General features: G+C 45.2%; 1 protein-coding gene across 1 annotated transcript in view; it reads left to right on the top strand.

Moving 5' to 3' along the window:
- LTBP1 (latent transforming growth factor beta binding protein 1) overlaps positions 1-13,464 on the top strand; it is a 1,129,437-nt gene that overhangs the window by 906,167 nt on the left and 209,806 nt on the right. Inside the window, exon 19 of the mRNA XM_086926894.1 lies at positions 4,247-4,366. Within this exon, the coding sequence (XP_086783020.1) occupies positions 4,247-4,366 (120 nt within the window). The remainder of the gene's footprint in view (positions 1-4,246; positions 4,367-13,464) is intronic.

Raw genomic sequence — 13,464 nt, 5'->3', positions numbered from 1 at the left:
AGTTTGACAGTGGCAGGTCGTGTAGGAGCTGATTGAGGATGCAATAGAGAGGGTGTCGTTCGTGAGCTTTGCTTACTAGAGGAAACTGCTCTATAATCGACCGACGAGAATCAAACACCAGAATAGCTGAAGTTTGGAGTATTCTCTGGGGTTCAGCAACTTTCTTACCTACTCCCCTTGCCCTAAAAAGGGTTTAAACGTTGTTTGCCTCACTGTAATTGGCCCCTTGTTCGTTTGAGTGTTGTTTATTCATTTGCCCTTCAGCTGATTTATTTTTAGCATTTTTCATTCGGTTTTTGGATCTTTTTGAGAGTACCCTTGTCCACTGGTTATCCTCTTCTATAGTATTATCTTCATTGATATTAGGAGAGTTTTTTTCCACTGTTGGTTTATTGAGGGGTGTAGATCCTTGGGGAGCATCTTTATAAACGGTTGTCCTTGAAATATCAAAGCAATAAGTTGTTGACTTTTGTTTTGAGGCAAGAGGAGGAAGAAATGTATTTGATGCCAAGTCTGTCGTGCCCCCTATCAAAAAGTCTGGATTAGCTGTTTTCTCTGAAAATCAATTTACAGGATCCGTCGGGCATCCTGTGACAGTAACACGATTAGCTGCTTTTTAGGTCTCGGCTATAACGCGCTGAAAGCGCGTTCTCGCCGAGAACTATAGTCGGCGTCTCAGCAGTCTGAGAACGCCGAAGTGAGACAAGACCTGGCCGCGTGCAGCGTTTCCCAATAGGATAACATTGTGCGCGCGGCCAGGTCTTGTCTCTACAGCATTGCATGCAGAGCGGATCGCGTCGCGGGCCTCTCTGGAATGCAGGGGGAGTCTGCAGAGAGGCGCGCGGCGCTGATAAGCGTCGGAGCTTGTTCTATTAGTGACCAACACATTTCCTGTTCAGATCCCAGACACCCACACAAGTGCCCGAAAATTACCCAGAAGAGAGCTTTGACCCGGCTGACCTTTCTGCGGCTGAAGTGGAGCCCTGGGACCCTGCTAAAGTGACAGATGCAGAGCAGAGAAATGGCGGCGGCTCAACTTTCCAGCTCTTGCTAACATCTCCCCTAGACATGTATAATTAATGTAAACTTCCAAACACTATTCTGAGACCACTGTATGCAGGCAATATCTTGACAGCCTCTGCCTAACAACCAATGCTCTCGACACAGAAAGCAAGAGAGGCCTTGTAGAGCCACTACTAAAGTTAGCAGACTGGGTATACGTATAGCGTTGCCTCTGCAATTACTTCTCCTCTTTGCGCTTTGTGCAGATATAGGTGCGCTGTTGTTCTCCACTGGGGTCACACAACAGATATTTTGTGCAGTTACTGGCATACCTTTACTGCTATTATTTGCAGGCTGTGCTTAAGGTGATTTCCCTCGCACAGGCAGAAAATTTTCCGTACAATAGCATAAAAGCACTGGCTAAAAGTAAGGGTGGATTCCGCTGAAAGAATTCGTAGTCAATTTGTACAACTATCCATAGGAACAAAAATAACCCCATTTCAGCTGCAGTCTTCTTTCTGTGCTGATTGGCATGCTTGTCCGTTTCTAGTCAACGGCGTTGTCAGTTGACTCCAACATGACATTCAATTCAGGATTGTTTCAAACCCCGCCCGCCCCCTCCACACACACGCAGATTTCAGATCTTTGGATTTTTTAGGGCTGCGCTGCCTCCAGGTTTTTTGCTGATTCAGGCTGCTGCTGACAACCTAGTTCCCCACCGCCCCTTTCAAAAGGAAAATATATGTTCCCGAAGACAGGGAGCGAGAATAGACAGCCCCCTGGGGTTTGTCTGTGCTATATAATACAGCACTTTATTTACTTATATTGTGCCCCCCACCACCATAATAGCCTCTTGGCGCTTGAAGAAGAATGTTACTGTAAGACCTCAATAGATCTACAGGACTTGTTTTTCATGGCGGGCTGCGACATTAAAAGCAAGGGTTGAGCCTCACTTTCACATCATGTGATTCTGGCCAAATCACTTAAACTCCCGTAACTGAATGTGTAATGTAAATACGGAGCTCATGTAATGCGCACCAATACTTGTAAGTCGAGTTCGGGCTATATAAATATGCAAAAAAAAAGCAGTTGTGGGAAACTCAAAGCGAGATATGTGCTTTTAGCACGGTGCTCAGGAGATGCTCCCATTTCAGGCGGCACGATATATAAGGTGGTGGGGGCCGCGGCGGACTGTGGCACAACAATGAGGCTGCCATGCTGTGCAGGGGCCCGCCCGTCTTAGGTAGCGTCGTGGCTTCAACTACCTTAAGCAGAGAGGATGTGGTCCGTCGGCTAGACTGCCGAGTTTGGTGTTGGAAAAAGCAGGTTTCGAGGCTCACGTCCACATCCTGCGATTCTCGGCAAATCACTTAAACTCCCGTAACTGAGTGTGTAATGTAAATACGGTGCTCATGTAAAGCGCACCAATACTCGTAAGTCGAGTATGTGCTATATAAATATGCCTAAAATGAAAGCAGTTGTGGGAAACAGAAAGCGTTATAATTGCTTTTAGCAGGAGTGGTCAATGTATTACAGCTGTAAACGTTACTGTTGTTAATATTGGATGCGCATGGCAGTCTGCTCAATGATAAGTTGGAAGCAATGCCCATAGCGTAGCGGTTCAAGCCAGGATTGCAGGAGTCTCCAATCATCGGTTCAATTCCTGCCATTGCTTAGGCGGGTGTTTTATAAAAAAAAAAACACAATGGTATTTTAAACCCTGAAGTTAGTTTTATATTTATTCAGTAAATAAAAAAGGGGCGGTGATAAGGCGAAAACATAAAATTTTCGTTTTTAGGTTCATTACTCAATAATTCTCGATTGCAACAGAGAGGAGCTGGATCACCTTCTCTTCCTCACGGTTCCAAATTGATAGTCTGCAGGCCAATAAAGCATTTTCTTTCAACTAGCAAAGCCAATAATACATTTTACGTTTCAGTCTCGAGGGTTGGGCTCCAAATGCTGGTGTCTTCTCTACCGCTCGGATTAAAATGTGATTTAAGCTTCGGGGCCTGCAGGGAGGAATACACCATATAGGCCTGCAATAAGGTACACTTTGGACGTTCCAATAGAAAGTATGCACCAGACGTGTCTGGGCCCAAAAGGTATCTTGTCCTGGTCCTTTCGCGCTAGGTGCCAGCAACTATAGAAGTTTGGGAGTTGTGTTGGTGATTTTATGGATTTTCTGAGATATTCCCAAGTGAGGTTTTACATTTGACAGGATATGATGCCTATTGTGCAGTGGTTAAGATGGGTGGCTGTGACGGGAAGCTGTGCTGAGTGGTTCGATTCTTGACATATTCAAATGTGATGAGTAATGGTATACCCAGTTATTATTCACACAGCTCTGATGATGCACCTCAGGCACGGGCTCACAGCTGTTATTATTCACAAAGCTCTGATGCGCTCTCTAATACTCTTTACTAATAACTCTCTCCTACTCACTGTCCACTTCTCACTCTACTACTTACTCTGTGTGTTGGTGCTAATGCAATAGGTCTCGCAAATGCAAGCGATGAAGCTATTGGCAAAATGACAATGCCATTTATTTATGATTTTTAAAAAATCTTGAGCAATGCCAATAGCTCTACCTTTAATGCTGCCGAGACCATTGCATTGTAAATGCTTGTTCTGGTAGTAGGTTTGCCGGATCCAATGTTGCAGGACAGTTTTGAGCCTGGTGTGTCGAGGTGTTGGAAAGCTAGTTTCCACTCTGAAATCATAAAAGCTAATTCCACCGGTAAAGTGCTGTGTACCTTGTAATCAGTGATGAATTTACTGTACATACAAAATTGGTTAAAATGCATTTACGAAAATAAAGGGTAAAAAATGAGGAAAGGCAAAAAAATGTGCACCACCAATACGATGTAAATTTGCAGTATCCAATCTATTTCCCAAACACACTGTGATGGTTACTGTTGGCTAAGACCTAAAATAGCAGATAAATGAAACTTGTTCACAAGCTTATGTACCTATTCAGAAACCCTGAATCAAATATATATCTGCAGGGCAACAAAGGATTAAAGACTGTAATGGAATAACTACTTTTCTAAAGGAACACATGATATAAAATTGGTTCATTTCTCTATTGAGGAGAATGTCTTTGTCAGCGTGGTGGCGCCATTGCAAGCATAGCTGTTTTTTAACAAAGCACCTGCTGAACTGCGTTGTGAGGTAGCGAGTTGGAAAGCTAAGCCCATTCTTCTTCCTGAATTATGGTTTTGACCTATATTTCTTTACTCAGATATTGATGAATGCCTGACTCCGAGTACTTGCCCGTCTGACAGATGCACTAACTCTCCCGGGGCTTACTCATGTGTTCCCTGCACCGATGGATACAGAGGTTTGAATGGGCAATGTCTAGGTAAGTGTAGTGCTTACTAACTTAGATTTCTCTTTTTGTATCTTTCCTGTTCTAACTTAAAGCAGTGGCATATATTGCTCCATTTTTTTCATCCGTAACATTAAGCTAAGGCATAATTATCAGACAATATGTGAAATGATGTATTTTTCTGTTCTGGTATTACATGTTATCTGCCCACCGTGAATGAACCCCTTGCCTGCTCATGACGGAACCACACCGTCATGAGCCACGGGTGCCGTGTGCTAATGACGGTGTGGTTCTGTCATGAGCAGGCCGCTCATCCCACGCAGCACTGATTCCCCGCCTGTGCGGGCGAATTAGTGAGCGGGCGGGGCCTTGACGGAACCACGCCGTCATGAGCACACGCCGCCCGTGGCTCATGACGGCGTGGTTTCGTCACGAGCGTGGAAGCGCTGCGCTCACCCCCACCCCCCAGCATTGCTGCCGAATTCGCGCTGCGGCCAAGGAGTTAAGTGACTCTAGCTAGGTACAGCCCTTAGACGGAAACGCTAGGGGTGCAGCATTGGGATAAGAGGGGGAAATGATTCAGAAGGAAAAGGCAGGGATCTCTAGAATACCATTTTGGTTTACTCAGTGGTGGCTGGTGAACTTTGAAACTGGATATTGAAGGGGAAGAGATTAACCACCCAAATGAATGCTGAAACAATGTCACAAAACACTGCCTTTTCAGTACAATTTCACTTACATTTAGGTAACACCTGTTTTTTTTTTAGGACGTTCACTGGAGCACGGTATTGGTTTTGACATGACTTCTTGTGAATAGGCAATGTATTCACGCATGCGTTTACAACGCATTCCTTTACAATGCGTGCTATACAACAAACGCGTTGTTACCGCGCGTTCCATTACAACACAGAAGGTTACAACAACTTGCTTTAGGGAAAAGCTGGAGTTTGGAATAGTATATTTTACTATTCCAACCCCAGTCAGTGCAACAGTAGGGAAGGTTTTGGATTTAAAATTCAACACTGAGTTCTGTAAAGCAAGTCGTTGCACTGACTTGCGTTGTAATGGAATGTGTAGTAACCACGCGTTTGTTGTAGTGCCTGCGTTGTACTGGCACTGCGTTGTTCCGACAGTGTTGTAACCGCTTTTGCCCCTTCCTGTCTTTTTTGGAAGATATGTATTGTATCTTTCCTATCCAAATGGATTTCCTTTTATTTTTTTATCCTGAATCTTCAAATTAGATTCTCGGTCAATGTTGTGGCAGAGAATCTACTTGAAAAGGACAAGGGTGTAAAAACCTAATGTTAAATACATCTGGCACTTTCAGACCATAGTCATCAAGCCTGTACATCAGGTTCAACAAGTGTTACAAGCTCTGATACTATAACTACTGCTCGCTACAGAATTAGGTTCAGACAGATGCATAACCTATAGCTTAGACACAGGCAGTAGTAATGATGATGTCATAAAATACTACATACTTAATAGTAAAATGCTTCTATGTAAATTATGAAGCAGCAGCAATAACAGCAGGTGCCCCATGACACAACACAAATTGACATCAGCAACTAGCTGGTAAAGGTCATCATGAATTACCACTCACTTAACAACTTAATGTAATGATTTTACTCCTAAACATAAGTTCTCTAGTTTCTTAAAATGCACACTTTTTCAATTGGAATGATAGTTTTTCATTTTACTCAAATCTGCAATTTTTCCTAAAACTGTAGCTTGCCACATTAGGAAAATACACATATTTTGCTCTCAAATGCAGTGTTTGTATTCCAGATAACAAAATGTAACTTCTCCAAGTAAAAGCCTGCTGTTGTCTGTAAACAACTATCTACGCCCACAAATGTGAACTTTCATTTTCAGTAAATACATAAGGTTTATCCCTACATTTTCAACTGTTGTTTTCACTCTTAATTCAAAGCACACTGGAATACAGTAATCCACCTCACGGGCGGTGATGTAAAGTCATGTACACAATTAACCGCAACAAAAGGGTTGTTATGATGCAAAAGTATAGATATGACAAATGTTAATGACATCCTCTGATGCAGTGCCTTCAATAAAAACACGTTTTAAAAAAACAATATTGGTATGGACATTTTTTATGCTTTACATGCCCTTGTATGATAAGCATATGCTAGGAGTGCTTCTCCTAAACCACGGGTACCCACCAGATTCAGGGATGCCCAACCTATGCCCCTAATGTCCATCTTATGGTAGAGGTGTCCACCATTATGCTATGACTATTACTTTTGGTAAATACTGTTATTCCTATTCCCCTGGATGACCACCATTATTCCAAGGATTTCCAGAATATACTAGGATGTCTACATTTATGGCATGGCCCCCATTATGCCAAGGGTGCACAGAGAATAGCGAGGTTGACTCATTCTGTAAAGGGTGGCCACAAATATGCTAATGATAAACAGCTCTACACCGAGCATGGCTTCCTTTATTCAAGAGGTGTCCAACATAATGCCATGTATGCCTTGAACACGCCATGGCCACAAGCATGTCGGATATGACCAACATGTTACCCATAATGACCAGTATGCCTGGGTTGTAACTTGTTATGCTTCCGCCCCCCCGGGACAGGCTTAGTGTTTGCTCCCGTCTGGCGAGAAGGAAGACTATTGAAGAACTTACAATAAAAGACTATGAAGGAGTAAGAAGGATACTTTTTTTGGCAGTGAGCTTTTCTTTGCGTTTAGCCTTTCTGAGTACTTATCTGGCCTCCACTCAATGTGATTACAAGCCTAAATATACAGCACGTGGCAGGGCTCGACATGGGGGTGCCCAGAAGGTGAGGTCAATTGGTTCGGCGATTGTTTGGCACACACAGCAGCTGCCTACATGATTCCCCTGGCCGGGACAGCTACTGAAGTCCTCCTGACCACAGAGTGACTCGCATAATGTCATAGTAGCAAGAGCTCCCACCCCTTTAACCCACTCTCCGTGCACCCACTCATCGCCATGGCATTGGCACATTTTAGTGAGCACCTGGACCCAGGACAGCCATGCCACGATGGTGCTCATGGGTCAGGAGGCTGAAGCATTACTTTTGATAAACCCAGAACACGAGCTGTTTGGCCTGTGACAGGCCAGACAAGCTGAGGATGAAGTCACTGACTTATTCTATGCATGCATGTGGAAACTGATGAGCACATGTGTCAACATTGACCAACCGATGGAGATCAGAGCAGAGGTGATACAAGGCTGCAGGTTGGCAGTCCTATAGTGTCTCATCCTGCACCAGCCAGTTATCACTTTCTATGAGATTCTGGAGTTGGGAAGGTCGCATGAGTTGGCACAAAGCTCTGTGGCTGACATGGAGGTGGCTCTGGCAAAATGCACAGCCCTGCCTAGCGTTGCTCGGGCTGTGAAGATGAAAGAGTAACAGGTGGATGCTATTCAGAGATGTCCGGCTCCACCACAGACCCTCAACACACTTTGACAACTGGAGGGCAGTTGTGTAAACTGTGGTCTTTACCACCGAACACCAGATGTCTGCCCTGCTCGGGGCATGTGTGCTCTCGCTTTGGATGACTGAACCACTTTGTAAATGTGTGCCAGAGTGAAGGAAGGGAACTGAGAACAGTCATAAGGGCAAGCTGAGTTGGCCCTGTTTCAATTGTCCATTGATAAGGAGGAGTCCGAAGACCAACCCCCATGGAGCAGCCCAAAAGCCAGCCCAGTGACCGATGGGGACGATGATAACGAAGTGTTCACCATCTCCTTTCCGGGCAAGGAAGGCAATCGAAGGCGCCTAACACCCATGTGCGCAGTTGAGATCGGAAATACATTCATTCGGGCACTAATAGACACAGGAGCATCTGTCAATGTCATGGACACCGTCCAGTTCGATAGGATAGTGGTACAACCCGAGATGGCTCCCACTAGAGTGAGGATCTACTCCTACGGAGGCAAGGAGCTGTTACCCCTGGTGGGTGCGATGGAAGTTGGGGTGGTGAACGAAGGTAGATCGACAAAGGCTCGCTTCCATTAACCGAAGGCAACACTGGTACCCTCCTGGCTGGCCACACACCTGAAGACCTGGGTCTGGTATTTTTCCCGAGACAGATTCATGAGTTGGACATGTGTGATCATGCAGGAGTTTCCCCAGCTGTTCGAAGGACCAGGATGTCTCAAGAACACCAAAATGCAGCTGCACATCGACAAGACTGTGAGACCCACAGCACTCTAACATTGGAGAGTGCCATTCCACCTCTGATCATTAGTGGAGGAGGAACAGCTGAACTTGGAGCAGCAAGAGGGGATCAAGAAGGTCATTGGGCCTACACATTGGGTCTCGTCCCTTATAATAGCACCCAACTCCAAATAATCTGGGGTGATTAGGCTCTGTGTGACATCTGTCTCCCCAGTAAAGCCATTTGGCGAGAACAGCATATCACCCTGACCATAGACGACATTGTGGCAGACCTCAACTGCTCACAGTGGTTCTCAAAACCTGACATCAATGTTGGTTACCACCAGCTGGAGCTGGATCTAGCCAATCATTACATAATGATGTTCTCATCACTTTTGGGCCACAGGAATATTGGGGGCTGAACTTTGCCATATCCTCGGCGACAGTCATGGTCCAAAACACCATCCGTGAGACCATGTCAGGCCTTGTAGGTGTACTAAACATCAGTGATGATATCCTGATTTGTGAGACACTGGAGGAATACCACATGTGAATCAGAGTGACGCTGGAGAGGCCGGTCGGGTACTTCTATGAGAATCCATTGACTTTTTTGAATATCTTTTTTCGAGAGAGGGGCTTAGGAGGGACCCCAAGAAGGTGACCCCCAGGAAGGTGGAGGCGATAAGGAAAGCATCAACTCCCCGGGACTCCACGGAGGTATGGAACTTCCTTGGGATGGCGACCTCCTCTGGCCGGTTCATTCTGAACCTGGCCACCTTGTCCGAATCCCTGAAAGCCTGACGAAGTCAAAAGAAATTAACGGAACACCCACTGCTGGCTGATGCCATTATGGCGTACTTTGCCCCACGACCCAAGACAGAACTTGTTGTGGATGCCAGCCTATTGGGCTAGGAACTGTACTTGCAAAAGAAGAGTGCAGGGTCATGGGTCACCATTACATATGCAAGCAGAGGCTCAATATGCTCAGATTGAGTAAAAGGCGCTGGCAATCCGATGGGCATGTTGCCATACCTTCCTACACTTGTGCAGACAGTGGTTTCAAGTCATCATTGACCACAGCCACTGGTCCCGATTTTCGTGGTGACATCTTGACATGCGCCACCTCCCCACCCCTCCCCCATTGAGGGGTGGGCAGTGCAGCTGCAACCAAATTCGCTCATTATCGTGTACCTCCCTGGAATTAACAACTCGGCTGACTACTTGTCTCGTCACCCCCAGAAGCAGCCTGGCAACGGCTGGAGTGAAGAGGACGTGGGAACGGAAGAGTTCACGCAAATAGTCATGCATGATGCATGCCTCTGAGCACTATCGATGGTCACCATGTCAGACACAGGTGCATCTGAGGCCAAGGAAGCACTCTACCGGAATCAGTGAAAGAATTTTCTGGAAGGAGCCGGAATGTTGACTCCTGTTGAACAGACAATAATGACATAACTCTGGAGGGTCAGAGATTAACTGAGCACCAGCAGTGAAGGACTGCTATTGCTGGGGAGGTGCATTGTGATGCCCTAATGCTTGAGGGATAGAGTGGTTGGCTTAGCCCGCCACGGTCACCAAGGAGTGGTGAAGACAAAAGCGTGACTGTGCACCAAAATTTGGTACCGTGGAAATGACACTATGATAAATGAGAAGGTGCAGGATTGTCATTCCTTCATGATCACCAGTGGGAAACCACAACCTGCCCCTAAAATAACTGAAGAACCCTGCCTGAGACCCTGGTCCTGAATCAGCATGGACTTCGGAAGTTTCCCAGATGGGCGGTTTGCAACAGTGCTAATGGACAGTCACTCGAACTATATGATGATGGAGCTGGAACAGCCCACAGCGTTTTCAGGGTTAAAGTCAGTCCCTGAAAAAATCTATACCATGCTTGAGTTTCCTGGTCAAATCAAAACCGACAATGTGCCCGGTTCTAGGGTCAAAGACTTCCTGCAATACTTGCACTCACTTAGTATTAAGCATTGAAAGGTGACCCTACAATGGGCCCAGTTGAATGGGGAGGTGGAGAGCTTTATGCGCACATTGAATCAAGTGCTCCACATAGTAGTAGAGCAGGGTGAGGACGGGGAGTGCTGCCTTCATCAATTCCTGGGACCACATTAGCAGACTCCACATAGTACAACAAACTCTGCACCCATGAGCCTATTGCTCCGGCGGTGTACCAGGGACAGCATCCCTGCTGGATCCAGCTGGCAACCAGCAATTTTGGATATGCATGCGATGCAAGAGAAAATGAGGACACCAACATCTGAGCCAGTCGGGCAGGCAGCTACCCTGGCGTTATCCATGAGCGGTCAAGTGGTCATGCGAGAACGCCACCCAGGGTGGAAGTTCTATACGCCATTTGAAAGGGAAGTCTAGGAGATCATAGACATCCAGGTGGCCATGGTCACTGCACAGGGAGGGCAAGCCACCATGTCCAGGAATGTCCTCTTTCAAGTGAGTGTCACCTTCACTCGAGTAGCAGAGTTTCAACTGGCAGAACAAGAGGTTGGCAGCCGCTCCTGGGACTGCCGGCACCAAGTGTATCCCTCACAGGGCAGGGCACGATAGCGAGTAACTGGCCTAGTCCCACCAGTGGTCATCAGCACCCAGGCACTGCTGTTGAGCCATCATTTTAGCCATACCCCAGGTTGGCAATAGAGTTAACAGGGGGCCGAGCCAGGTATATGGCCTTTGTCCTAACCCAGCATTGAGCCAGTTGCTCCAAGACTATGTGTGGAGGGTCTAAATGTAGTTTGGTTTTGTTTCAAATAAAAGTTGGACGGGATGTAAAGTGCCACCCGGCCTCTACCATACTTTGTAAAGGGTTCTTTGCACACATTGCCGAGAAAGAGCCCTGTGTTTCTCAATGTAAAGTTAGGACATTACTGATTGTGCTGAACACTAGCGGGACCCTCCGCGCTGAAAGGCAATGCTGTCTTCTGCTGCAGTTCCGAAGCTCTTACATTGAAGCGCAGAACTCGAGCAGTCTGCCTGCCGACACAATTTTTCGGTCTCAAAATTCATGTCTCTCGAAAGAAAAAAGTATCTGAAAGCATGAGACCCTATCTTTCAATCTCACCCGCCAAACTGCTGCAAAAGGTTGAGAGGCATGCAAACTGATTCCTGACAATCACTAACCACAACACTGTGACCCTCTTACTCCATGGAAAAGGTTTCCATGGGAGCCAAAGAATGCAGGCACTCCTAGTGGTACTCTTTTTAAGGATGGGGTACTTATCATTATTTTACAGGAATATGTAATAGGACTCCGCTGAAACCAAGGGTGTGTTTCTTAACTGTATTCAAAAAGTCGCAAAAAAATGTATTTTGTGGAAACAGAGGATCAAACGTGAGAAAAGCAGAAAACGAGCTCAACACCAATATGAGGTATATTTGAAATATAAATATACAAACACATGCTAACGACTGGAGAGGAGATGTGAGTCACCTGAGCCCGCGTGCTTCCGGCAGAAGAAAGCCTTTATGAGATCCTTCCTCCTTTCAGTTATTTTCCTTTAGCACAAAATCATGCAAGGTGTTCGCCACAACCAGGATAGTCCATAGTTCAAATAGAATATAGTTATTTCAGCTGCAGGTCTGTTTTAATGTTGCAGTTATTGTTGTTTCTTCTAAGCTGTACTCGGAGTAAGAATGTTTTTTATCAGCTCATAGTGTTACCTCACTGTTTATTAGGTCTCAGCTTGAAAGCGCTTGCGCTGTCTATTTGAGTTATGTTGCATATACTTTGTGGGCTTCATCTCCCTATTTGGTGGCTCCATTGTCACTCTCCTATTCTTTCTCCTCGTGTGTCCCTGGCATGCATCTCTCATGCCTCTTGCTTTGTTTAGCCCTGTTTAGAGCAGGGACCAAGTAGTATATAATTATGCTGGTCACCATTTTAACATCTGTTCAGGAACTCCTTTATTTGTTGGAAATTCAAGTAAGTAGGAGCCCCATTGCTCCATATATCAGTTTTATGTCAGGTAATGTTCTCAGCCTTATTTTTTTATTTATTCATCTATCTACCTTTTATCTATCTAGCCATCAATATTTTATTTACCTATCTATATATCTATCTATCTATTATCTATGTATCTTTTATTTATCTATCTTTTATCTATCTTTCTTTTGTCTATCAACCTTCTATCTATCTATCTATCTATCTATCTATCTATCTATCTATCTATCTATCTATCTATCTATCTATCTATCTATCTATCTATCTATCTGTCTGTCTGTCTGTCTGTCTGTCTGTCTGTCTGTCTGTCTGTCTGTCTGTCTGTCTGTCTGTCTGTCTGCCTGCCTGCCTGCCTGCCTGCCTGCCTGCCTGCCTGCCTGCCTATCTATCTATCTATCTATCTATCTATCTATCTATCTATCTATCTATCTATCTATCTATCTATCTATCTATCTATCTATCTATCTATCTATCTATCTATCTATCTATCTATCTATCTATCTATCTATCTATCTATCTATCTGTCTGTCTGTCTGTCTGTCTGTCTGTCTGTCTGTCTGTCTGTCTATCTGTCTATGTCTCTATCTATCTTGTATCTATCTATCTGTCTATCTATACTCTGTCTATCTGGTTATCTATCTTTTATCTAGCTATTCACTTTTAAGTCACTTAAGCACTTGCTGTTTCATATTCCCCCAGTTTTTGAGCAGCTTGTTTCCCTAATTGTCTGGTTGTCAGCCAGCTGTGGTGATGCAGATCCAGTTTTTTTCTAATAATCCACTGCAGTTTTGTCCTAATAATCTACTGCATCTACTGCCATCCGTAAAACACATTTCAACCTTCCCTCCAACTGAACATGCACCTCCTCCCTGTTATGCCATTTTGCTACAGGCTGTAGGAGAGGGCATGCAATCAAGGAAAGCAGGCCATAATTGTTGTCCAGCATTTCCTGTAAAGCCAAGTTCACAATCACAACACTGGCCATGAGGGTTCTACGGCAGCAAGTGG

Source organism: Lissotriton vulgaris, chromosome 6 (assembly GCF_964263255.1).
Source record: "Lissotriton vulgaris chromosome 6, aLisVul1.2, whole genome shotgun sequence".
NCBI lineage: Eukaryota > Metazoa > Chordata > Amphibia > Caudata > Salamandridae > Lissotriton > Lissotriton vulgaris.
Note: the sequence above shows the minus strand (reverse complement) of the source record. Positions and strands in the feature narration are given on the sequence as shown.